This window comes from Phyllobates terribilis, unplaced genomic scaffold (genome assembly GCF_046119375.1).
Source record: "Phyllobates terribilis strain yellow unplaced genomic scaffold, ASM4611937v1 Scaffold_9__5_contigs__length_417890890, whole genome shotgun sequence".
NCBI classification, from domain to species: Eukaryota; Metazoa; Chordata; class Amphibia; order Anura; family Dendrobatidae; genus Phyllobates; species Phyllobates terribilis.
The window spans coordinates 57,768,950-57,793,414 of record NW_027362769.1 but is presented as its reverse complement, the minus strand read 5'-3'; the positions used below and the strand labels follow the sequence as shown (position 1 = coordinate 57,793,414).

The window sequence follows — 24,465 nt, the reverse complement described above, 5'->3', positions numbered from 1 at the left end:
ATAAAAGGTTAAAAGTAGTTGGACCACTGATCGGCTACATGCAACGACTGCTGATCAGGTGTTTAAAAGCCTGCTTAGGCGGCCGGCGAATGTTCAACGTGCTGAGATGATTGTTAATACAATCGTTCTTTGCCCATAGAATATCATGTTATCGGCAGCACACCACCTATTTACACTGTACGATGTGCTGCCGATAACCATTTTGCTTGGGTGACTGGTGGCTTGTGTAGACGGGCTGATAATTCTGCAGGGTGTTGACTGTGTTCGCATGTGATTTATGTTCAATTTGCCACCTGGGTGAGAGACCAGTGAAAAACGGAGTAAAGGGAAACAGTTCCAAACATGTTTAGCAATGTGCAAGAACTTCTTCGCGGCTGCGCTGCACTGCTTGAATAGGCCAAGTGGAACGGTCAGTCCTGCTGCCATATTTATAGCCAGCATGCTATAGTTTAATGTCCAATGGTATCTGGTAGTCTCCTCCCCAGACTAGCCACTAATTGTAGTCTCCATTCCTTAGACTCTTCCTTATATAATAAAGCTTAGGAAAGAAAATCTTTTGTCACAGATAACACAAACATGGAGAAGCTTTCTGACTTACGTGCGTTGCAGAAGTAGACTAAATTCTGCTATGACTGGCACAGTGTCCTGGAAAAAAAAATGTTTTAAGGCTATATGGCAAAGATAAGAAACCAAGATTGCACTACCTGCATTATTACAGAGCTTGTGAAAGCCATAGCTTTACAGTTATGGAGAGAAAAAAAAAGTCTGTGGCTTTACCAGATTACCTAAAAATAAAAGTAGGTAGATTGAGATCCTACTGAACAGATATTTAAGGCATAGACTTATGGACATGCAAAATATGTCTCAAGGCTAAGTGTGACGCTGAGTCACTTTTCACAGCCAAGCCATAAGTCAGGATAGTCGAGGATTCCAAGGTCATAGTCAGGTAACGGTCCGAGGTCAGAATATCAGGGGGATAGCAGATAAAAGCAAAGGGGATAAACAGATGGATGGTCAGAACGAGGTTCAAAGTAGTGATACATAAACCAGTATAATTTAAAAAAAAAAAAAAAAAAAACCAAGCCACAGAGCAAACCAACCACACTTAGGTGAAGCTACGGCTGACAGCTATCTGGGACTGGCAGCTCAGTTAAATGGCTGAACAATCAAGGGAACTGAGAGCACCTGACCTGAGCTCAGAACCTCCCAGTCTCAGATTGGACAGCTGAGCTGTCAATCACTGAACAGACACCTCAGCACGCCCCTGCACCAGAGTGGACAACTGAGCTGTCAATCACTGCACAGACACCTCAGCACGCCCCTGCACCAGACTGGACAACTCAGCTGTCAATCACTGCACAGACAGCTCAGCACTGAGGGGTGGAATCGTTACACTAAGAATGTCTAATGCTTGTTGCAATTCAATGCCGGTTTCAATCATAGATTTTTCTCTGCAGGGTCCAACCTTTGAAGTTATATGAATGAGTTGTAAAGAAGTTAATGCAAAGAAAAAAATAGAGTGGTTGACCATGGTGGTCCGTCAAATTGCTGCTTTTATTTTCAAAGGTTCTCTATGAAAAGAGAGCGGGGATCTGATTCTTTGCCATGGGCCTCTATTCCACTTTTTCTCTGCACCATTTTTGGTTTGCTCAGAGCAGTCATAATAAAATATGGAATGGAGAAAAATGGTGTTATTGTGAGTAGAAGTAAAAAGCAAAAACTAAAAGATAGATTTTCCTGTCAAAGTGATGTCAGCGACCTAGTCATATACATATAAGCTAGTTTCCCATTTTTATTTGGAGTCCATTGAGGATTCTGTTACTTCTAAAAGCAAAAATAACACAGGGTGCAAAATTATACTTGCTGTCAAATCCATGAAAATCTCAGAGGACCTCCATCATGTCATTGGGGTCTGTTGGGAGTTATTTAGATGCTTTATAAAACAGATTCAGCACTGTCTGAAGACATAGCAGAGATGTGCACAGAAACATATCGGTGGCTCAGTGGTTAGCACTGTAGCTTTGCAACACTGGGGTCCTGGGTTCAAATCCAACCAAGGACAACATCTGCAAGGAGTTTGTATGTTCTCCCCGTGTTTGCGTGGGTTTTCTCCAGGTTCTCCAGTTTCCTCGCACACTCCAAAGACATACTGATAGGGAATGTAGATTGTCTCTAATCGGGACAGTGATAACAATGTCTGTAAAGTGCTGTGCCATTATATAAGGAAGCATAATACTATTAAAAATTCCAGACTAACACCAGAAATATTTGGCTTATTATATAAATAGGGGTGGAAAGCAGATCTGGATCTAGAAGAGGCACAGAAAGAAATTCTTAAGGCATCATCCTAAAGCATCATTTACATACCTGGAAGTGTTGCTCCATTATCTGGATTTTTCCCTGCTCTGGGCACTTCCTCAGGGCTTTGTCAGTGTACTGAAGCAATATTTCAACTATCTGAGATCAGACAAATATGACAATATTACATTACATTTAATAATAGGCATGTTATACAAAACTTACAATGATTAAACACAATTTAGCTAAACACAGAATACATTTCACTATTTCTGTTTCTCCTCGTTACTTATAGAGCGTGCAATGTGGAAAATTGGCTACTATTGTATTTATATCACAAGTTGGTCCCTTAAGTTACAAAGGCCTAAGACTTGTTTTCATCACCAGAACCATCATCAGAACATGAAACCAAAATCATCATCAATACATAAATAGAACACCAGAGCCCTCAATAATACATAAATAAGGCACCAGAACCATCATCAGTAAATAAATAGGTCATTAGAACCACCAACAGTACATGAATAAATCCCCAGAACCACCATCAGTACATTAATGCATCACCAGAACCACCATCAGTACATGAATACATCACCAAGCTTAGTACAGCAATTAATGTCAATTCAGCCCCATAAACATTTCCATCTCATGAACTTACAACTCCCAGTATGTCCTTAACAATGGTAAGGAGATGCTAAGGGTTGTTGCTATCAGTCATTGTCAGACTGTGGACCATACAGGAAGCGCAGTACTGATGAGACGTAGGCAGGATCACAAATAAACATTTACATCCAGGTAACTTATAGATTACATCTTCTGTGACTGAAGCTGTTCTTTCTATTTGTCTCCATCTTGTCCAGACTCCATGATGACTTTTCACATCCACATATTGTCTCTGCAGACTTCCATTTTCTCCTACAGTCATGGCCAAAAGTATTGAGAATGAGACAAATAGTAATTTTTCCAAAGTTTACTGCTTCATTTATTGTAATGGCAATTTGCATATACTCCTGAATGTCAAAGAGTGATCAGCTTAACAGCAATTACTGTACTTGCAAAGTCAATATTTGCCCAGAAAATGAACTTTAACCCCCAAAACACATTTCAACATCATTGCAGTCCTGCCTTAAAAGGAGCAGCTAACATCGTTTTAGTGATTGATCCATTAACACTGGTGTGGGTGTTGATGAGGACAGGGCTGGCGATCATTCAGTCATGATTAAGTAAGAATGACATCACTGGACACTTTAAAAGGAGGCTGGTTCTTGGTATCATTGTTTCTCTTCAGTTAACCATGGTTATCTCTAAAGAAACACGTGCAGCCATCATTGCACTGCACAAAAATGGCCTAACAGGGAAGAGTATCGCAGCTACAAAGATTGCACCTCAGTCAACAATCTATCGCATCATCAAGAACTTCAAGGAGAGAGCTTCCATTGTTGTCAAAAAGGCTCCAGGGCACCCAAGAAAGACGAGCAAGCGCCAGGACCGTATCTTAAAACTGTTTCAGCTGCGGGATCGGACTACCAGCAGTGCTGAGCTTGCTCAGGAATGGCAGCAGGCTGGTGTGAGTGCTTCTGCACGCACTGTGAGGAGGAGACTCTTTGAGCAAGGGCTGGTTTCAAGGAGGGCAGCAAAGAAGCCATTTCTCTCCAGAAAAAACATCAGGGACCGACTGATATTCTGCAAAAGGTACAGGGAGTGGACTGCTGAGGACTGGGGCAAAGTCATTTTCTCTGATGAATCCCCTTTTCAATTGTTTGGGACATCTGGAAAACAGCTTATTCGGAGAAGAAGAGGTGAGCGCTACCACCAGTCTTGTCTCATGCCAACTGTAAAGCATCCTGAAACCATTCATGTGTGGGGTTGCTTCTCAGCCAAGGGAATCGGCTCACTCACAGTCTTGCCTAAAAACACAGCCATGAATAAAGAATGGTACCAGAATGTCCTCCAAGAGCAACTTCTCCCAACCGTCCAAGAGCAGTTTGGCGCCCAACAATGCCTTTTCCAGCATGATGGAGCACCTTGCCATAAAGCAAAGGTGATAACTAAATGGCTCATGGAACAAAACATAGAGATTTTGGGTCCATGGCCTGGAAACTCCCCAGATCTTAATCCCATTGAGAACTTGTGGTCAATCATCAAGAGACGAATGGACAAACAAAAACCAACAAATTCTGGCAAAATGCAAGCATTGATTATGCAAGAATGGACTGCTATCAGTCAGGATTTGGTCCAAAAGTTGATTGAGAGCATGCCAGGGAGAATTGCAGAGGTCTTGAAGAAGAAGGGGCAACACTGCAAATATTGACTTGCTGCATTAACTCATTCTAACTGTCAATATAACCTATTGGTACTCATAATATGATTGCAATTATATTTCTGTATGTGATATAAACATCAGACAAACACTAATAAAAACCAGAGGCCAGCAGATCATGTGAAAATATAATTTTGGTGTCATTCTCAAAACTTTTGGCCATGACTGTAGAAAAAAAGTATTTATCCAGCTCAACGAAAAATCTTCTGTTCCACCGGTAGTGCAAGGATGTGAAGCTTGAGTTGGCAACAAGGCAAGATATGGTTTCAAGGAGTGTATCCAGCAACAATTTTGGGGTGAATATCAATTAATTTAAAACTACTTTTTATTTAAAAAAAATATTTTAAAAAATTCACGATGGTTAAAAAAAATTTCAGTTCAAACTTAATCGTTTCGAACTAAATGTTCTTAGTCATAGAATAACACTATGCACTATGCTATATTATGATTAACAACATTCAGTTTGAAATGAGTAAGTTTGTGCATGCCCTGATGAACTGAATTTTTTTTAATCATCATGATTTTTTTAAAATAATTTTTTCAAATAAAATGTAGTTTTTAATTAATTAAAATTCAACCGGAATTGTTGCTGGATACACTCCTTGAAACCATTCCCTCTTCTCTCTTCTGTAGCACCTCTCCACACAGTGCCCTTGAAAATAAATGTGTTATTAAAATGCCCTCTGCATAAAAACATCTTTCCATACTATGATCTACATAAACCTCCTATGGGGTATGGCCTCCAAACTCTCTGCCCTCATGAGCTGCACCCGCCACACTGTACACCTTAAAGGGGTTGTCCGCTGTAAAATGAAAAGTCTGCAGTCACTCTGTTGCCTGCAGACTTTTGAATCCCCCCAGCGCACGCACTGTGCACTGTGAGGATTTGCCTGTTTCTGAGCAGGGAACCATGGAGACGTATGCCATATGCATATTCCTGGGCAGAAGCCGTCAAGTGGAGCGGCTGTCTATTGGGTGCGGCCTCACTCAATATACTTGTATGAAGCAAGGCCACGCCCACTAGATGTCTTCTGCCCAGGAGTATGCATATCGCATACATCACCGCCGTTCCTGGTACAGAAATCGGCAAATCCTAGCATCACTCAGAGAGTGCGCAGGGGGGATTCAAAAGTCTGCAGTCACACAGAGTGACTGCAGACGTTTCATTTTAGACCGGACAGCCCCTTTAATGATCTATAACCACCCCACTGTCCGCCATTATCAGCTATAACTGCCCCACCATCCGCCCTTATGAACAATGGCCAATACCATGGCTGTCCCCTCTCCACTGTTTTCCCTTACACTCTCTATATCTCCACACTGTCCCCCTGCCATGTTAACCTCTCGATACTATGCCCCATTTCATGCTGCCCCCTCTCCATATCCATTCTGTGCCCCCTTCTCACATTATAACCTCATACTGCCCACCACGTTGTCCTCTTCAAACTCTACCCCCTCCTCACACTGTCCCCCTATACGTTATGATGGTCATACAGTATATCGAAAACAGACCCCCAATATACACTATGATGTCAACCACAACCCCCCATTATATAGTTATATAGTATGTAATGACCCCTACAGCACCCCACACAGTATTATGGCCACCCAGTCATCGATACAGTGTAATGGCCCCCAAAGACCCTTATATACAGTATAATACCCCACACAGTATGATATCCACCACAATGCCCCAAAATCCCAGGTATAATGTCCCCCTGCAGCCAGCCCAAGTATAATGTTCCCCACAGCCAGCCCCAAATATAATGTTCCCCACATTGAGATAGTCCCCCACAGCCAGCCCCTAGTATAATGTACCCCACAGTGTGATAGTCCCCCACAACCAGCCCTCAGTATAATGTCCCCGACATTGAGATAGTCCCCCACAGCCAGCTCTAGTGTAATGTACCTCACAGTGTGATAGTCCTCCACAGCCAGCCCCCAGTATAATGTTTTCCACAGCCAGCCCTTAGTATAATGTTCCTACAGCAAGCCCCCAGAATAATGTACTCCACAGTGTGATAGTCCTCCACAGCCGGCCCCCAGTATAATGTTTTCCACAGCCAGCCCTCAGTATAATGTTCCCACAGCAAGCCCCCAGTATAATGTACTCCACAGTGATAGTGCCCCACAGCCAGCCCGCAGTATAATGTTCCCCACAGCCAGCTCCCAGTACAATGTTCCCCACAGCCAGCCCCAGTATAATGTACCCTACAGTGTGATAGTCCCCTACAGCCAGCTCCCAGTATAATGTACCCCACAGTCGGCCACCAGTATAATGTTCCCCACAGCCAGCCCCCAGTATAATGTTTTCCACAGCCAGCCCTCAGTATAATGTTCGCACAGCAAGCCCCCAGTATAATGTACTCCACAGTGATAGTGCCCCACAGCCAGCCCCCAGTATAATGTTCCCCACAGCCAGCTCCCAATATAATGTACCCCATAGTCGGCCACCAGTATAATGTTCCCCACAGCCAGCCCCCAGTATAATGTTCCCCATAGCCAGCCCCCAGTATAATGTTCCCCACAGCCAGCTCCCAGTATAATGTTCCCCACCCCCACAGCCAGCCCCCAGTATAATGTTCCCCATAGCCAGCTCCCAGTATGTATAGTGTGATACGCCCCCAGTGTGATAGTACCCTACAGCCAGCCCGCAGTATAATGTTTCCCCACAGCCAGCCCCCAGTATAATATGTATCCCAAAATGTGACAGACCCCCACAGCCAGCACCCCCCAGGATAATATCTCCACCACTCCTCTCGTGATGGCCTCCATTCATTAGTTAATCAATATAAGAAAAAAAAAGTTTATACCTAGCTTTCCCTGGCTCCCTGTACACTGTGGCCGCGGTCTCCTCTTCTATGAAGTGCAGCAGTGGGGGCTGAATGACACGATGACGTCACTGCATCCGACATCCCCTGTGTGTGCCATCTCTTTCAGTGTGCAGACCGGAAGTGGCCTGTATTATCCTGGAGTTCCCGGCGGAGCAGGGGGCTGATTACAGCCCCTCTTCTCCTGTCCTGGGCGGCACTCACAGCAATTGTATTTGCATCTTATAGACGCAAATACAATTGGGAGCGACGGCCCGGGCGCAGGTAGAGAGTGGGGTGACTGACACTGCTCCCCTGTGTGCCTGTGCCCCGGCTGTAACTGTGCTGAATGCCTGCGGCCGGAGGAAGATGCCGGTCAGCCGCAGGCAATCAGCAATGTCAGATGGTATTTTTCCCCCAAAGGGCACCACTCTCAGGGAGACAGGAGGTAGCGCCCTAGACGGGTGTCTACCATGTCTATCCCTCGTCCCGGCCCAGAGCAGATTTACAGGATATACAAATACATAAACCCACAGCTCCATACAAGGTGTAGTGGTGAATCCCGGGTGTTTCAACTCAGCTCCTAAAAAAGAGGCCAGTAACATCAAACTCCTAAACAAACATTTAATTTGACACTATAATTTGTTTGGCTTATAATGTAATGATGAATGCACAGTATGTACTACACAAATTGGATTTCAATGAAATACCTGTGACGTAGATTAACCACTGTAAATGTGTTAGCATTTAGTATCATTCAGTTTCTTTTATTTCATGTATTTTATGTGTTTTAAGCCCGAGTCTCACATAGCGAGATCGCTGCTGTGTCACGGTTTTGGTGACGCAACAGCGACCTCACCAGCGATGTCGCTATCTGTGACACTTTGCAACGATCAGGCCCCTGCTGTGAGGTCGCTGATCGCTGCAGAATGTCCTGGACCTTTTTTTAGTCTTTGCCCTCCCGCTGGTTAGCACACATCGCTGTGTGTGACCAGCGGGAGCAGCGATCAGGCTGGTAACTATGGTAAACATCGGGTTACTAGGGGCACACGCGCACCTAGTAACCCGTTGTTTATCATGGTTACGAGCCTGCTAAAGTGAGCGGTAACCTCCCGCTCACTGTAGCAGAGTGGTAACCATGATAAACAACGGGTTACTAGGAGCGCGTGTGCCCCTAGTAACCCAATGTTTACCATAGTTACCAGCCTGCTCCTGCTTCAGTAGGCTGGTAACCAGGAGCAGGACATCGTGGAAAGATTCTTTCCACGATGTCGCTGCTCCCCTGATCGCTGGTGAGCCTGTCTGTTTGACAGCTCACCAGCGACCACATAGCGACGCAGCAACGATCCCTGACAGGTCGTATCGTTGTCGGGATCGTTGCAGCGTCGCTAAGTGTGACGGGGCCTTAATTCTCTACTAAACTGAGAAGTCTCCGATCACATAGCATGCAATAACTTTCCTGTCTCACATGATACAATCTTACCTTATCAGCCACCACACTTCTTCTTTTCTTTGGGTCTCCTGACAGACCTACAGAGAGAAAAATCACACTGATCAGGTACATTACAGTATGAAGGCTCATAACTCGCTGATATCTGGACAGCATTGTATGTAAATCAGAAATGTCAATAACAATGAAAACAACACTGATACTCCTAGTGTTGATTTTTTTTTGTATTATAAAAAAAATAAAAAACAATAGCTAAACAAACGAACACTACTGATCTCTTCTTCACCATAGTGGTTCAGTGCTGTTGCTCCGGCGGCCCTCCCGGCCTTTACTTACAAGCGTCCGTCATGTGATCACCGCAGCCAATCAGTTACTGATTAGAAACAAAGACTGGAACGGCCACCGGAGCCTCAGCACTGATTTGCCAAGGTAAAGAAGTGGTGAGTAGTGTTGTTTTTTTTTGCTTTATAACATTTGCTGCTGTTTTCATTTTTATGCAGGACGTTGAATATCCCCTTTATAAGTAAAAGGCGCTGGTCACTTTGTAAATAAAACCTGGTTTAGCTCTCATATCCATCACAGCTTTGTGTCCCTACTTACCAACAACTGCTTTTGCTTTCCCTTCATGAAACGACCATGCTAAAGCCAAGGCTTCGTTGTAGCAGTCCTGCTTCAGCAGATGATCCACTCTCTGAAAGGCGGAGAAGGAACATTTTGTAACTTTCACAACAAAAAGTTCTATGATAACAGCCAGTCACTTCCATGAACAGCATTATCTATGGGGATATTTATGGGTAGAGTAGTGCAGCAGCTGTCGAGAGCAACCAAACTCCAATACTATGATTAAGGGCCGGTTCGCCAGAAACGCGTCAGTTATTTTTAATGCTACCATGGACGTTCCTCTTTTAATGGATTAAAAATAAAGATGAGGATTTTTTATACATTACAGGACAGATGTGCTGAATTCCTTTTACTCAATCAAATTCCACTTTCCGATTTTGAAAGCCCCTTTTTACTTTATTGGTTACTATCGGTGGGGCAGTGGTTAGCGCTGGGGTCCTGGGTTCAAATCCCACCAAGGACAACATCTGCAAGGAGTTTGTATGTTCTCCCCGTGTTTGCGTGGGTCTCCTCTGGGTTCTCCGGTTTCCTCCCACACTCCAAAGACATACTGATAGGGAATCTAGATTGTGAGCCCCAATGGGGACAGCGACGATAATGTATGTAAAGCGCTGCGGAATATGTTAGCACTATATAAAAATAAAGATTATTATTATTATCGAAAACTGCTGCACTTTCATCTTGCACCAGTTAAAATAATCTCCCCCATGGAGTCACCAAATGTAAACCATTATCCAGAGATCCACAATTTGCGTAATGTAGAATATAGGAAATAAATTTTATTTCATTTCAAGCATTAAAGCGTCATAAAAAGGTGTTATCCGAGACTATTTTATTATTTTACTATGGGTCTAAGATCGCTTATGTCGACAGAGCAGCTGCTTCTCTTCCGCTCACTATGTTGATGGGGTGTGACTGCCGACGTCATGCTGATTGACAGCCGGTTCCCCACTGCATAACTACATGGAGCGGCTGTCAATCAGCATGACGTCGGCAGTCACACGCAATCAACATAGGAAGAGGAAAAGGTGCCATGTGGACGTGAAACAGCAGAATTGCCGTCTTGAGCGGGCCGTGACCGCTCTGACCCGGCGCCGGGTAGAACAGGCCCACAGTAAAAAGAAAAATAGTTCTGGATAATCCCTTTAACTGGAAATCTCGACTGTCAGTCTTTTTAGTTGTACACTAGATACATAAAAAAGACATGTAGTACATTTTTTTAGGTAAGATTTGTTCTTTCAACAATATTTCCAGCGTGAGATTGTAATACAAAGTCCGTGCCATATAACTGGGCCGAAAAAATTCTATCTTTGGATTCTAAGTTGAAGTGAAATGTGACCTAGAACAGGAAATGTACGACATTAAAGAGTCGCGCAGCTCACCTCTCGCCAGTTCCTCAGCATCATCGCATGTACCGACTGTAAAAGGAAGAGAAACGCTGTGAGATCGGGGCTAGGAACAAGGAAGTCAGATTTGATGTGAGAAAAAATGAAAGAGGCAGAGGAAAGAGCAAGAGGCAGGAAATGATCGGTTTTAAAGTAACAGCAAGAGAAGCATAAAAAGCAAACAAAGATGAACACATCAGCGAAAAGCAAACTTACCCAGGCGCAGAATGGAAAGACTTTCCAGTTATTTCAGAAAGATGTGGTATCTGTACATACCTTCGTTCCCAAGTAGAATATCTGCCCACCATAACTGCTTATCGATTGGTAACACGCTTTCTCTCCGACTAGCGCCTGCAAGAACGAAAAAGCGTAAAAATCAAAAACAGCCGTCTTCATGGCAAGACCTGCAAGAGTTATTCTCTTCAAAAGACCGCCATATAACCAACTTTACGCAATTGGTAAAAAAACAACAACTATTTTTCAAAAACCAGCATCCCTCTGATCCATGGGCCGTGTTAGATATTGCACCTTAGCCCTATTGACTTTAAAGGGTCATTCCCATCTTCATAAATGGATATTGGGTGATAGTATAAGCAATTCTGCAATTTACTGCTTGTTAAAAGTTTTATCCGTTCTTGAGATAGGAACACCTTTCTTTTCCCTTGCAGCTCGTTGCTTTGGAGACCGACCACTGCTGCTAGATAACAGAACAAGCACAGTGCTTACAAGCTCTTATTTTGAGCCTGTAAGCACGGTTTTAAAGCTGACCAGGATCGCTGAAGAGCGCTGTTATCTCCTAATCCCAGCCAGCTTCAGCACACTGCTTACAAGCTAGACTGCAGCGGTGGTCAGTCTCCCAGGCAATGAGATGTAAACAAAAGAAAACGGTGGTCGGTCTCCCAGGCAATGAGATGTAAACAAAAGAAAACGGTGGTCGGTCTCCCAGGCAATGAGATGTAAACAAAAGAAAACGGTGGTCAGTCTCCCAGGCAATGAGATGTAAACAAAAGAAAAGTGTTAATATCTAAAGAAAGGCTGAAAATTGTAATAAGGAGTAAATTGCAAAAGTACTTGTTTTGTTATTTGTAACAAACACTATCATATGGGAATAACCCTTTAAAGATACGGAACATGGAATAACATGCTGCTGGTTCTGGAAAGAAAGAATTTTCACACATGTAATCAGATTTGGATTGGCATGAAGGTAAAATCTCAAAGGCACCATAAATATAGGGGTATTCATCAAGACTGGCGTAGCACACGCTCGCACTACACCAGTGCTGGAGTACAAGAGGAGACAAATTCATTCAAAGGGACTGGAGTAGCATTTACTCCGGCAGTTTTGATGAATTGCTTTGCCCATTTGCTGGTTCAAACTGGCGGGAAAACTCCAAAAGTTGCAATATATTTTCGCAGAGTTGTGCATATATTTTTGCAACTTTTCAAAGCTTTTATGGCATTTCTGTGGTGTAAAAGCTTTGATAAATCAGCCCCATTTTTTTTGGGCACGTCCAATAAGCAGATTTCTATTAAAAATAAATAGATGCATTATCTATAAATGAAATGAAAAATGAAAATGAGTATAAAAATTCTGTAGTACTAATATATAGCAGACACTTTAGTCTCAGTCATGAGGAATACCTTCAACACGGCAACGGTGCATAAATTCTACAAAAGCTATCCTGTTCACAAGCTAAGGCTATGGGCACACTATCAGTATCTGGTCAGTATTTTATATCAGTATTTGTAAGCCAAAACCAGGAGTGGAACAATCAGAGGAAAGTATAATAGAAACAAGTCACCACTTCTGTATTTATCACCCACTCCTGAGAAAAAATACTGACCAAATACTGATAGTGGGACTGTGGCATAATAGAAACAATTCTGCACAAATTCTGTATTTATCACCCACTCCTGGTTTTGGCTTATAAATACTGATGTGAAATACTGACCAAATACTGAACGTGTGACTGTAGCCTCGGGCTGTGATTATGAAGGCTGACAAAATCTAAGTGGTGGCCACTCCTAATATATATCGTATATACTGTATGTATATGTCTATAATGAGAGGACAATATAATCTTTCTTTTGTAACCCAGATGATACAATAGGTTTACCTAAAACATTTCAGGCCATACAAGTGTACAGGGATCAGCTAAACAAAAAAAAATGAAAAAGAGAAGACATCCATCTTTTATTCAATTTGAGTTTATCTCCTTCAGTTTTAAAAGAGTGAGAAATGCTACAGATAAAAAGTTTGCTTTATTTGCAGACAGAAAAAAAACAAAAAAACAGGTATGTGAATGCATCATCTGTCTACAGGTCTAGTGATAAATGTAAGTTTTCTGGGACCTAAAAAAAAAATCAGCTGTGTGAAGAAATTAGAAATATAAGAGAAAGGTCCCTAGTGCAGGTAGACCATGGATTGGGTTGGTGAATTGTCAGCTGTAACTCACCTGTTAGCGTTGTGCAGGCCAGGCACAGCGCTGATGATCCCATGAGGAGTCTGCGTGTATCGGCTGCAGCTGTGTCCACTGACTCCTGGGCCGGCTGGAGTCGGGACCGAGGAATAAGGATGTGAATCAAAAATACTGCGGGCTGGTGAGTGCTGCCAGGGAGGCGAGGACCCAAAGGGTGAGGGTAATGGTTTATTTAAAACATGAGAACACTACGCATTTCAGAGCCAATCAGGCTCCTTCAACAGGAGGACACTACGCGTTTCAGAGCTGATCAGGCTCTTTCATCAGGTGAACACTGTGTTTCAGAGCTAATCAGATGAACAAAACTACGCATTTCAAAGCAGATTAGGCTCCTTCATCAGGTGGACACTACGCGTTTCAGAGCCGATCAGGCTTCTTTATCAGGTGGACACTATGTGTTTCAGAGCCAATCAGGCTTCTTCATCAGGAAACTGCGCGTTTCAGAGCCAATCAGGCTCCTTCATTAGGTGGATATTATGCGTTTCAGAGCCGATCAGGCTCCTTCATTAGGTGGATATTACGCATTTCAGAGCCGATCAGTTTCCTTCATTAGGTGGATATTATGCGTTTCAGAGCTGATTCGGCTCCTTCATTAGGTGGATATTACGCATTTCAGAGCCGATCAGTTTCCTTCATTAGGTGGATATTATGCGTTTCAGAGCCGATCAGGCTCCTTCATTAGGTGGATATTACGCATTTCAGAGCCGATCAGTTTCCTTCATCAGTTGGACACAACTACGCATTTCAGAGCTGATTAGGCTCCTTCATCAGGTGGACACTGCGCGTTTCAGAGCCGATGAGGCTTCTTCATCAGGTAAACAACAACTATGCGTTTCAGAGCTGATCAGGCTTCTTCATCAGGTGAACACAACTACTCATTTCAGAGCCGATTAGGCTCCTTCATCATGTGGACACTACGCGTTTCAGAGCCAATCAGGCTCCTTCATCAGGTGGACACCTGATCGGCTCTGAAACACGTAGTGTTTTAAATAAACCATTAACCTCACCCTTTGGATCCTAGTCTCACCGGCCTGCAGTATTTTTGATTCACATGCTCATTCCTGTGTGAAGTAAGGCTTAGTGAGTATGTGCAACCACTGCTCCATTCACTAACCTTAACTGTCTATATGAGTCACTGACAGAGTTCATGTTTTATTCACTCAGGGGATTTTGGATTCCCCGTTCTTGGGATCAGTGGAGGTTTCAACACCAAGATCTCTACCAATCATACATGTATAATGTGATAAATGTTGTCTAAGGTACAACTTCTTCATGTTACAGGATACAAGTAACTTACCAGAGCCTGGCTGACATTCCCCCCTGTGGCCAGAGACTTGAAGTGGCTGCTGTTATACACAAGCTGGAAATCAGAAATCTCCAGAGTTTCCAGTTCCTCTTGACTCTGTCTGTCGATCACATGGAGCTTTTCTGCGCTGTCCAGGAGGGCCACCGTACGAGCATTAATCCACTGTGAAAAGAAAAAGCCAGTATATAAAAAAGAGCAGCAGCTGCCGATGATCCAACAGGTGGCTGCAGAATACTCACCGTGAAGTTGATGAGATCATAGTGCAGATGGAGCTGCTTCTGTTTGTTTATATGGATTGCTCCGGATTCATCCCTCTTCACCTGGAGATACAGAATTTCTGTTAATGATACACTAATATATCATATACTGTACAATGCACTAACAATGAAGCCTTGTTATAGATCTAGATGAAACTACAGAATACAGAGCTAAATGTTACAGCACAAAAATGCAACTTTAAGAAGTACTGCGGCAAAAATACGTCACGCTATACTGCAGCACAGACTATTAATAAAGAGTAATGTAGATGCTCTTGGGCACACCTGTTTTATTTGATGTGCAGACCTGGGTTGTCTGCCATATTAACACCCCTTCTTGCCCTCTGAAATGGTCCCCTAACGCTGACTACATTTCCCATAAAGACAGTCTCATCACAATTGCTTTTGCTCCATTCTAAATATAACCAGTGCCAGATCAATCACATAGAGTCGATGTCCCCTGATGTATACATCCGAGACTCAGTGAATCCTTTGTGGTGTAAACACCAGGGTCTCAGTATATCCTATGTGATGTATACAGCAGTGTCTCAGTGTATCCTATGTGGTGCATACAACAGAGTCTCAGTGTATCCTATGTGATGTATACAGCAGTGTTTCAGTGTATCATATGTGATATATACAGCAGAGTTTCAATGTATATGTGATGTATACAGCAGTCTCAGTGTATCCTGTGTAATGTATCCAGCAGAGTCTCGGTGTATCCTGTGTGATGTATACAGTAGGGTCTCATTGTATCCTATGTGATGTATACAGTAGGCTCTCAGTGTATCCTATGTGATGTATACATCAGAGTCTCAGTGTATCCCATGTGATACATACAGCAGAATCTCAGTGTACCCTATGTGATGTATACAGCAGTCTCAGTGTATCCTGTGTGATGTATACAGCAGTCTCAGTGTATCCTGTGTGATGTATACAGTAGAGTATGTGTATCATATGTAATGTACACAGTAGAATCTCAGCATCTCCTATGTGATCTATATACAGCATTATATAGCAGTCTTATCATCTCCTATGTGATGTATACAACAGTCTTAGTGTCTCCTATGTGATGTATATACAGTAGTATCAGTGTATCTTATATTATGTATATAAAGTAGTATCAGTGTATCCTATGTGTTGTATACAGCAGTCTCAGTGTATCCTAGGTCTTGCATACAGCAGAGTATCAGTATTTCCTTAGTGATGCAGCTTCCGCCTTTGTCACCTGATATATATCTCAGCTCTCTTAAACAAAGTAGAAATAATAGGCCTTATTTATGAAACTGTCAGACAGAGCAATCACAGCACAGCTTTCATATTTCAAGAACAAGTCTCAGAGGAAGAGCTCTGGTGAAGGTGTACAATACACCACATGAGCCAAGGACTAGTCTGGGCAATTAGTCACCCTGGCAGACTAGTCTTAAATAATTAGCATATGATGTCCATCAAAACAAAAGTGATTTTGCCGCTCATAGCTGTATCGTTTTGTAACTCGAGACACTCCATAAAAACGCAGGGCTAGGGCTCCGTATGATTCTGTCTGTAGTTTGGGGGCCTTAGGGAACATGACTGGTTCTCTATAAAGGAACATACACCACCAAGAAGTATACGGTTATTATGAATGAGAGACTATGGCTGATATTGTACTGATATTTAAGAAAGGTAAGAAGGTGGATCCAGGTAACTACCATACAGTAAGTCTGACATCAGTAGTGTGCAAACTTTTTGAGGGCATCATAACAGAGTTATATAGCAGAGAATAATATAATAAATGATAATCAGCAGAGATTCATAAAAAATAGGTCGTGTCTAACCAACATGTTGGGTTCTATGAGGAGGTATCGTATTTTTCAGACTATAAGACGCACCGGACCATAAGACGCACCTAGGTTTTAGAGGAGAAAAATAAAAAAATAAAATTTAAGCAAAAAATGTGGTCATGATGCACTTTTAAGGGGGAGGGGGTCTTCTGCTGACACTGGTATAAGGGTAATGTCCCCCAATTCTGACAATATCCCCATCCTGGTATATATGCCGCCCCCCTTCCTTTTATATGTGGTCCCCATCCTCATCCTGGTATGCCCGGCATCCCTCCATCCTGGTATGCATGGCACCCCTCATACCTATCCTGATATGCATGGCTCCCTCATCCTTATTCTGGTATGCATGGCACCCCTCATCCCCAACCCTGGTATGCATGGCACCCATCATCCCTGTCCTGGTATGCATGGCACCCTTCATCCCTGTCCTGGTATGCATGGCACCCCTCATCCCTGTCCTGGTATGCATGGCACCCCTAATCCCTATCCTGGTATGCATGGCACCCCTAATCCCTGTCCTGGTATGCATGGCACCCCTAATCCCTATCCTGGTATGCATGGCACCCCTAATCCCTATCCTGGTATACATGGCACCCCTCATCCCTGTCCTGGTATGCATGGCACCCCTCATCCCTGTCCTGGTATGCATGGCACCCCTAATCCCTGTCCTAGTATGCATGGTCCCCCTAATCCCCATCAGGCTGCACATTAAAAAAAATAAACACTCATACTCACCTCTCTTCTCTCTCCTCCAGCGCTGCGTCCGGTCCGCCTGCACTGATCTCTCCATGTGAGCCGCGCATGACGTCACTGCCATGAGCGGCTCACAAGGACAGATCAGCTACCGGAAGTCACTACTCCCCACGCCGGGACTGTGTGCGCGGGGAGCAGTGACTTCACTCTCCTTCATAGCCGGCACACAGCGGAGCCGCGCTGCGGCTGCTGCTGCCGGCTATCTCCTGTGCCCGCTCATTAAAGGGCATGAATATTCACCCCCTCCCCACGCCCATGGGCGTGGAGAGAGGTTGAATATTCATGCCCTTTAACAGCGGGCACAGGAGATAGCCGGCAGCATCAGGAGCCGCAGTGCGGCTACACTGTATACTGCTATTAAGGAGCATGAATATTCAGTGCTCCCCACGCCTCATGGGCGTGGGGAGCAGTGAATATTCATTTTCTTTAGCAGCGGAGACAGTGTAGGCTGCAGCGGGCGGCTGCTGCCTCCTGTGTCCCGCTCCTCCACCGATACCGCTCCCCCCACACCCCACATAAATATACGCCCCCCCAACATTCGGACTATAAGACGCACCCCCATTTTCCTCCAAAATTTTGGAGGAAAAAAGTGCGTCTTATGGTCCGAAAAAGACGGTAAGTGCAAATCTGGATGTTGGTAATGCGGCTGATGTGATTTATCAGGACTTTGCAAAAACATGTGATACTGTACCACATAGCAGCCTTATACTGAAGCTACAGAAGCAAGAACTTGGGGGAACTATAAGCAGATAGGTAAGGAATTTACTAAATGACAGGAAACAAAGAGTCATCATAAATGGTACGTTCCCTAAATGGAATATAGTCAGCAGTGGGGACCGCAGGGATCTGTGCTAGGACCGATTCTTTTTAACCTCTTTATTAATGACCTTGGGGAGGGGATTGAGAGTAAAGTATCAGTCTTTGCTGACGACACCAAACTATGTAGGATATTAAAAACTGATCTTGACATTACGATATTGCAGAACGATCTGGATAAGATGACTGAATAAGCAAACACATGGCAGGTGAGGTTTAATGTATATAAATGCGGAGTAATGCAACTAGGACGGAGTAATCCTATTGCTGCTGTGGTAAAGCAACTTGTTTCGGCTCTCACAGAGGCAGACACAGGAAACATGTCTCAGGTTCACTTCCTGGAGGTTTATTGGGATATGGCATAAACTTCAGCAGGGTTCCACAAAATAAACACGTTCTCTCTGGAATAACGAAAAACAAAAAAAGATAAAGTATTGTATAGTCCATAGGTGAGCGGGGTTTCGCCCGCCCCAGGTAGCACAATGAAGTCCCAACAAACACAAGTTCTTCGGTGGAGCTCTCTGGCTTCACCACTCACACAGCCTGGAGACTTCCTTTCCCAGACCGCACACCAGAGAAAAAAAAACAGTCACTGAATATTTAACCTTGCTCAGCCACATCCTGAGGTGGAGATATGATGAATGACTTCCCTCTCATCTCTATGTCATTCACAAACAAACACTCTCTTTGAACATGGTGGTTTAACCCCAACATATAATATGCTCGAGGAAATTGTATGTTTAATTCACTTAGGCAAGAAGCCACAGTGAAACATATCTCCCCTCACATATTTCACCAGTGACTCTGTCACACTGCATACACATTAAATGGGAGTGTACTCGGGTCTACAGAACAGGAGAAGGACTTGGGTATTCTGGTTACAAGTAAGCTGAGCAGCAGCACACAATGTCAAGCAGCAGCCGGAAAAGCAAACAAGATTTTAAAATGTATAAAAAGAGAGATAAAATCCCGCAATCCCAATGTACTGTTACCCCTTTATAAATCACTGGTGAGGCCACATCTAGAATATGGGATCCAGTTTTGGGCTCCACATTTTAAAAAGGATATTCCGAAGTTAGAATCAGTTCAAAGGTGGACAACTAGATTATTACAAGGGATGGAAGTCCTGTCATATGATGAGAAGTTGAAAAACTTGAGCTTGTTTAGCATAGAAAAGCGACACCTCAGAGGAGATCTCATTTACATGTATAAATATACGGTATGTGCGGTCAGTACAAAGGATTGGCACATGATTTATTCCTTCCAAACAACATACTAAGGCCCAGGGGGGCACTCATTACGGGTGAAAGAAAGGCGATTCTGAAACCTAAACAGGAAAGGGTTCTTCACAGTCAGAGCAGTCGGACTGTGGAATGCCCGACCACAAAAGGTAGTGATGGCAGACACTATAACAGCTTTATACAAGGGCTGGATAATTTTCTCGATACACATAACATTGTGGGTTATAGTTAAATTAGTGACGAGATGTACAATTGGGGGAGGAAGGTTGAACTTGATGGACCTAGGTCTTTATTCAACCTACGTAGCTATGTAGTTATTAGGGCATGAGCAGACGTTGCAGATGTCGCAGATTTATAGCTTTTTTTTCTGGCATATTTGTCACAAAACCTGATGGAAGCAAAGTGAATGAGATTCCTGAAGGCTCATACACAAGTTGATTATTTGTGATTTACAGAATGTAAAAAAAATGCATCAAAAACGCACCTATTTAGGCAGCATTTTTCCTGCCAAAAGATGCAAAAATGGTGCAGTAATTTACACTATGATACACTATGATCATAGGTTCTTGAAGGTGTTTTTGACAGTTTTCTGGTGTCAAACATTTCCAAATGTTGCAACTCGAAGTTGCACAAAAATTTTGTGACTTTTGATGTTTTTACGCCAGTCTTGGCCAGCTATGTCAAAATGAGCAGAGCATGGATAAGCCCATCTGTCTAATTCAGGAAAATGTTTGCTACTTTAGCTTGTACTCCTGTTCCTGACTAGAGTAATATTTCTGGCTGTGGCACACAGAAGTTGTAAGATGCTAGTTTAAGTGGCGTGCGCCTCTCAATGAATTAGGTGCATCTCACTCGAGTGGTCTCGATTATTAAGACTGTGGTACAGAACGCAACTCTTAAAGGGGTTATCTGGGACTTTCCTTATGGGGCTAAGAACTTACAAGCAGGTACTTGCACAGACCGCTCCTGCCGGCGATACGGCTGCTTTATCTGACTTCAAGTTGACAGAGCAGATTTTCCTCTTCCGGTCTGTTGTGTCAAAGGGGCATCACTGCCGACATCAAGCAGTTAGGCAATGAGGAGCCGGCTGTCAATCAGCTCGACATCGGCTGTGACGCCTCGTCTACATAGAATAGAAGAGAAGAAGCTGCTCTGTCCCTGTGACGTCACTCGAAGCCACAGAGTCGCCAGCAGGACCTGTCATTCTAACCCAGCAGAGATCGGCACTAGGCAGAACAGGGAGGTTGTTAGCAACTATCTGCATGTAAGTTCTTAGGCACATAGGGAAAAGTAGTCAACATGCAAAGGAAGGGGATAGCCTTAAACTATGTGTCCACCACAAATTCATATACACCTACAATTATGACACACAGTCTTGCTATATTAGTAAAATATAACGTTTATTGCTAATCTTAAAATATAACAAAAGAATAATAAAAAAAAAGAATAAAAATAAAAGAATAAAAAATCTCAGAAAAGAATGCCAAGAATGCCCAAAGGCACGGACACTAGGGCACCAATATGTGTATTGGTAATGTTATATAACCATAATGCCGCATAATAATATAGTATAAGGCAATCATAGAAAAATATTATAGCACATATCAACAGTATCCAGGTAAAGATAACATATGAGTAACGTGCTTAGTGCAATGTTACAAAAATATCTGATACATAAGATGCCTGATGTACAAAAAATAAAGTGCAATGCAAGATCAGTGCTTGTCAGAGGCAAGCATTAGAATGGATGGAATAGAGCCAATAAACATATCCCTATCAATTACTAAGGAGTACAACAATTATCAGGAATGGATGCTACTGTATACCAATAAATAGAACCATATGTACATTAATAGGGAGTGCGAAACACATACTGACCCCAAGGTTGGCGTCATCATCCAGTTCCTTGCTGAGACAATCGGAACGGTTGGTCGGTGCAGCAGCCTTGGGAGGATTCGACGGTGCTTCTTCCAAGTGTTGTGCTGTCCAGCACAACTACCTCAGGTGAGCAATCCTGTCCTCCTGAGATGTTTTCATCCATGGCTGGTTCACACAGAATCACTTTTTGTGCTTTTCTTAGTGTGAATCTGACAGTGGAACCACTATTTTTGGTCCCTCATCTGTAGTGCATTTTCCTATTTCCTTAGACTATTCTTGTGTTCAACTCTGGGATTGCAGATATATTGAAGCACCACTCCAGCATTTTGTTTTTTAAATTGCAGTGCTGGAGTGGTGCTACTAATCTAAGTACACTGCTCATAGTATTATACTCATCAGCCATCATCTTCAGCTCTTTTCGGAGGATCGCTCCAATGTTTACTAGACAATCCAGAAATCACAACTCACTGTAAGTCTATCAGAGCCAGAACGAGCCTCTCATAGACTTACACTGAGAGCTTATGACCATTACCTATGACTTCTGGTCAGTCAGAAGTTGCGGTCACAAGATGGTGGTGCGGGATCGGAGCTATGCGGGGAAGAGCTGAAGACGGCAGCAAGTAAGTATGAGACTAGGGACAGAGAACATAGATTTGTAGCAACACTCCAGAGCTGAAGAACAAAACGCTGAAGTGGTGCTTTAAAGTGGTATTCTCATCTTTAGTATTTATGGCATATCTATATAATATTCCATTAATGCTTAAAAGGTGAAGGTCATAGCCCTCAGACCCTCATTAATTAGGAGAATGGGAGTCCAGTGCTAAATTTCCAGTTGCTATTAATAATTCTTAGCTGTCACATGCTACAATGGAGTTCAATGGACAGGTTGGCCCTACTTGCAGAGTTATTGAAAGGGCAAGCAAGCAATTCCTTGAATCCTGGAATAAGGGACCAACGTACCCCTATTCTCTAAATGGGTGCATCCAGTGGTTATGTCACAGACGCTTTACATGAGAATATCCCTTTAATTGAACCTTTATCAGATTCCAAACAGAATTGCGTCTCATAGGCAAGTATTTGTTTTGCACATTCTAACTTCATTAATTAAATGTAATCAGATTTTATAATTGGTCCAAAAAAAAGAGTTCTCTGGCGTTAGTGGTCCCATAGTAAGTTCTTACCAAAAGGAAATGAACTACATCGCCTCTGCAGAAGGCCAGCATGGGGTTTAAGGCCCCCTGCAGGATCACAAAGTGCCAGGCTAGAAGTGGTACGCTGGAGGGATCCATCTAGGAGATGAAAAGAAACAGTAATTAAGCAATACATAATAAACTTATTACCAGACGGCTAAATTGATTTCTGGTCCTTACAAAGCATTCGTGGGACATCATAGATAACCTAGTCATCTCTAGAGACAATATAAACCTGTCCTCAACCTTACATGTGAGCTAATGAGTGTATAATTAAAATGTGTACAATACGCTGGCACAGCGGGCAGAACTTTCTGTAATCCAGAAACCATTAAAGTGATTCTATGAATTACTTATTACTAGTAAAAAGAAAAACTTAGCTACAAACTTGTGTGATCTTTAATCTTCAGGAGTGCAGCTCTCCCATGCCTCCTGGCTTCCTGATTGCCATGGGATGGTGCGCTCCTGATTGACAGTATTCATGGATGTGCTATTATCCAGGACTGTGCATTCCCCGATGCTGCAAGAAGAGGCAGCTTTGCTGCTACCGCATCAGAGACGTACAGAGGCAGGGAAGCTAATCGGATCTAGAGTCAGAGCAGTGCTTGTAAGTGCTATAACAAAGAGCCTGTAAGCACTGCACACCTAGCTCAGAAGTCACCAACAATAGATTGCAGCGGTGGTCAATAACCTAGGCAACGTGCTTGAAACAATGGAAGTAAAAATCTCTCTATTTTTATGAATGGAGAGGATTTTCAAGAACAAGTAAATTGCAAAGTTGCAATTGGACCTCTATATGACAATGAGAATAACCCTGTTACTCTTAGTGATCGCCTGGATTCTGCTCTTAACTAACGCTCTAGAAGTGTTTTGGATGATTGCTCAATAGCAGAGTAGAGGGGTTGGGGAGCGATCAATACAGATGAGCTAGAATGCTTCACATAAAGGGAATGCACCCCAAATAATTCCCTGGGGTACAGACATTTGATAAGTAGTTTGGCACTGGGACAACTCTGGTAAAACAGCATTACTGAAATAGAAGAACAGTTTTGCTTTACAGGCATTTTAAAAGGGCAGCCTCATCACTAACCTCATCCCTAACCTCATGCCTAACCTCATGCCTAACCTCATGCCTAACCTCATGCCTAACCTCATCCCTAACCTCATCCCTAACCTCACCCAACATCCCGGTTACTGAGAACTCTCCAGCTGATTTTTCCTGCATTGATGCGTGTATATAATACAGATCCAGAGCCAATGAGTCACAGCAGGAGCACATTGGCTGCAGAGCACGTTGGCTGTGGAGCATGTTGGCAGCAACTATCCTGATCATTTTGCACAGCGCAATAAAACATACCAATTAGTAATGCCCATTTAACTACTCACCGTAGAACAAAGTGCATAGAAGAAGACAGCAGATGGTAAATGTAAAAACCCTCCATTCACTGCAGTAGCAGTCCCAGAGATTACAGTGTGACCACAATGCATATTGGGGGTGGGGGGGGGGGCACAACATTTCCTATGTCATGTAATTGCCATCACCAACAAAGTATAGCAATTCCTTAGATATCACAGGGGAAGGACTTCTGTCAGCTTATTCTTAGAATAGTTAGAAGCCGTATTTCCTAAGATTCCAGAAAACTAGAAACGACAAAGCTCACTGATCAACTCGAAAATGCTTCCTGCTCCGCTAAGCTGATTGGACCTTCTCATTACCTCAAATGGCACAGAAGGCACTACTATATACTTTAAAGGTGTTTTCTCATCTTCAATAATGGGTAAAATTGCTTAGTGCTTGTGAAAAAAGCAGCTTCGAAATTTACCTCTTTTTATTTAT

The 24,465-nt window shown here is 43.2% G+C and overlaps 1 protein-coding gene across 1 annotated transcript in view; it reads right to left on the bottom strand.

Annotated features, from left to right (window-relative positions):
* VPS8 (VPS8 subunit of CORVET complex) overlaps positions 1-24,465 on the bottom strand; it is a 170,889-nt gene that overhangs the window by 93,160 nt on the left and 53,264 nt on the right. Inside the window, exons 13-21 of the mRNA XM_073646517.1 lie at positions 22,620-22,727; positions 14,910-14,990; positions 14,662-14,832; positions 11,161-11,235; positions 10,882-10,917; positions 9,479-9,569; positions 8,912-8,958; positions 2,368-2,457; positions 599-645 (exon numbers count right to left, since the gene is read on the bottom strand). Of these exons, the coding sequence (XP_073502618.1) occupies positions 599-645; positions 2,368-2,457; positions 8,912-8,958; positions 9,479-9,569; positions 10,882-10,917; positions 11,161-11,235; positions 14,662-14,832; positions 14,910-14,990; positions 22,620-22,727 (746 nt within the window). The remainder of the gene's footprint in view (positions 1-598; positions 646-2,367; positions 2,458-8,911; positions 8,959-9,478; positions 9,570-10,881; positions 10,918-11,160; positions 11,236-14,661; positions 14,833-14,909; positions 14,991-22,619; positions 22,728-24,465) is intronic.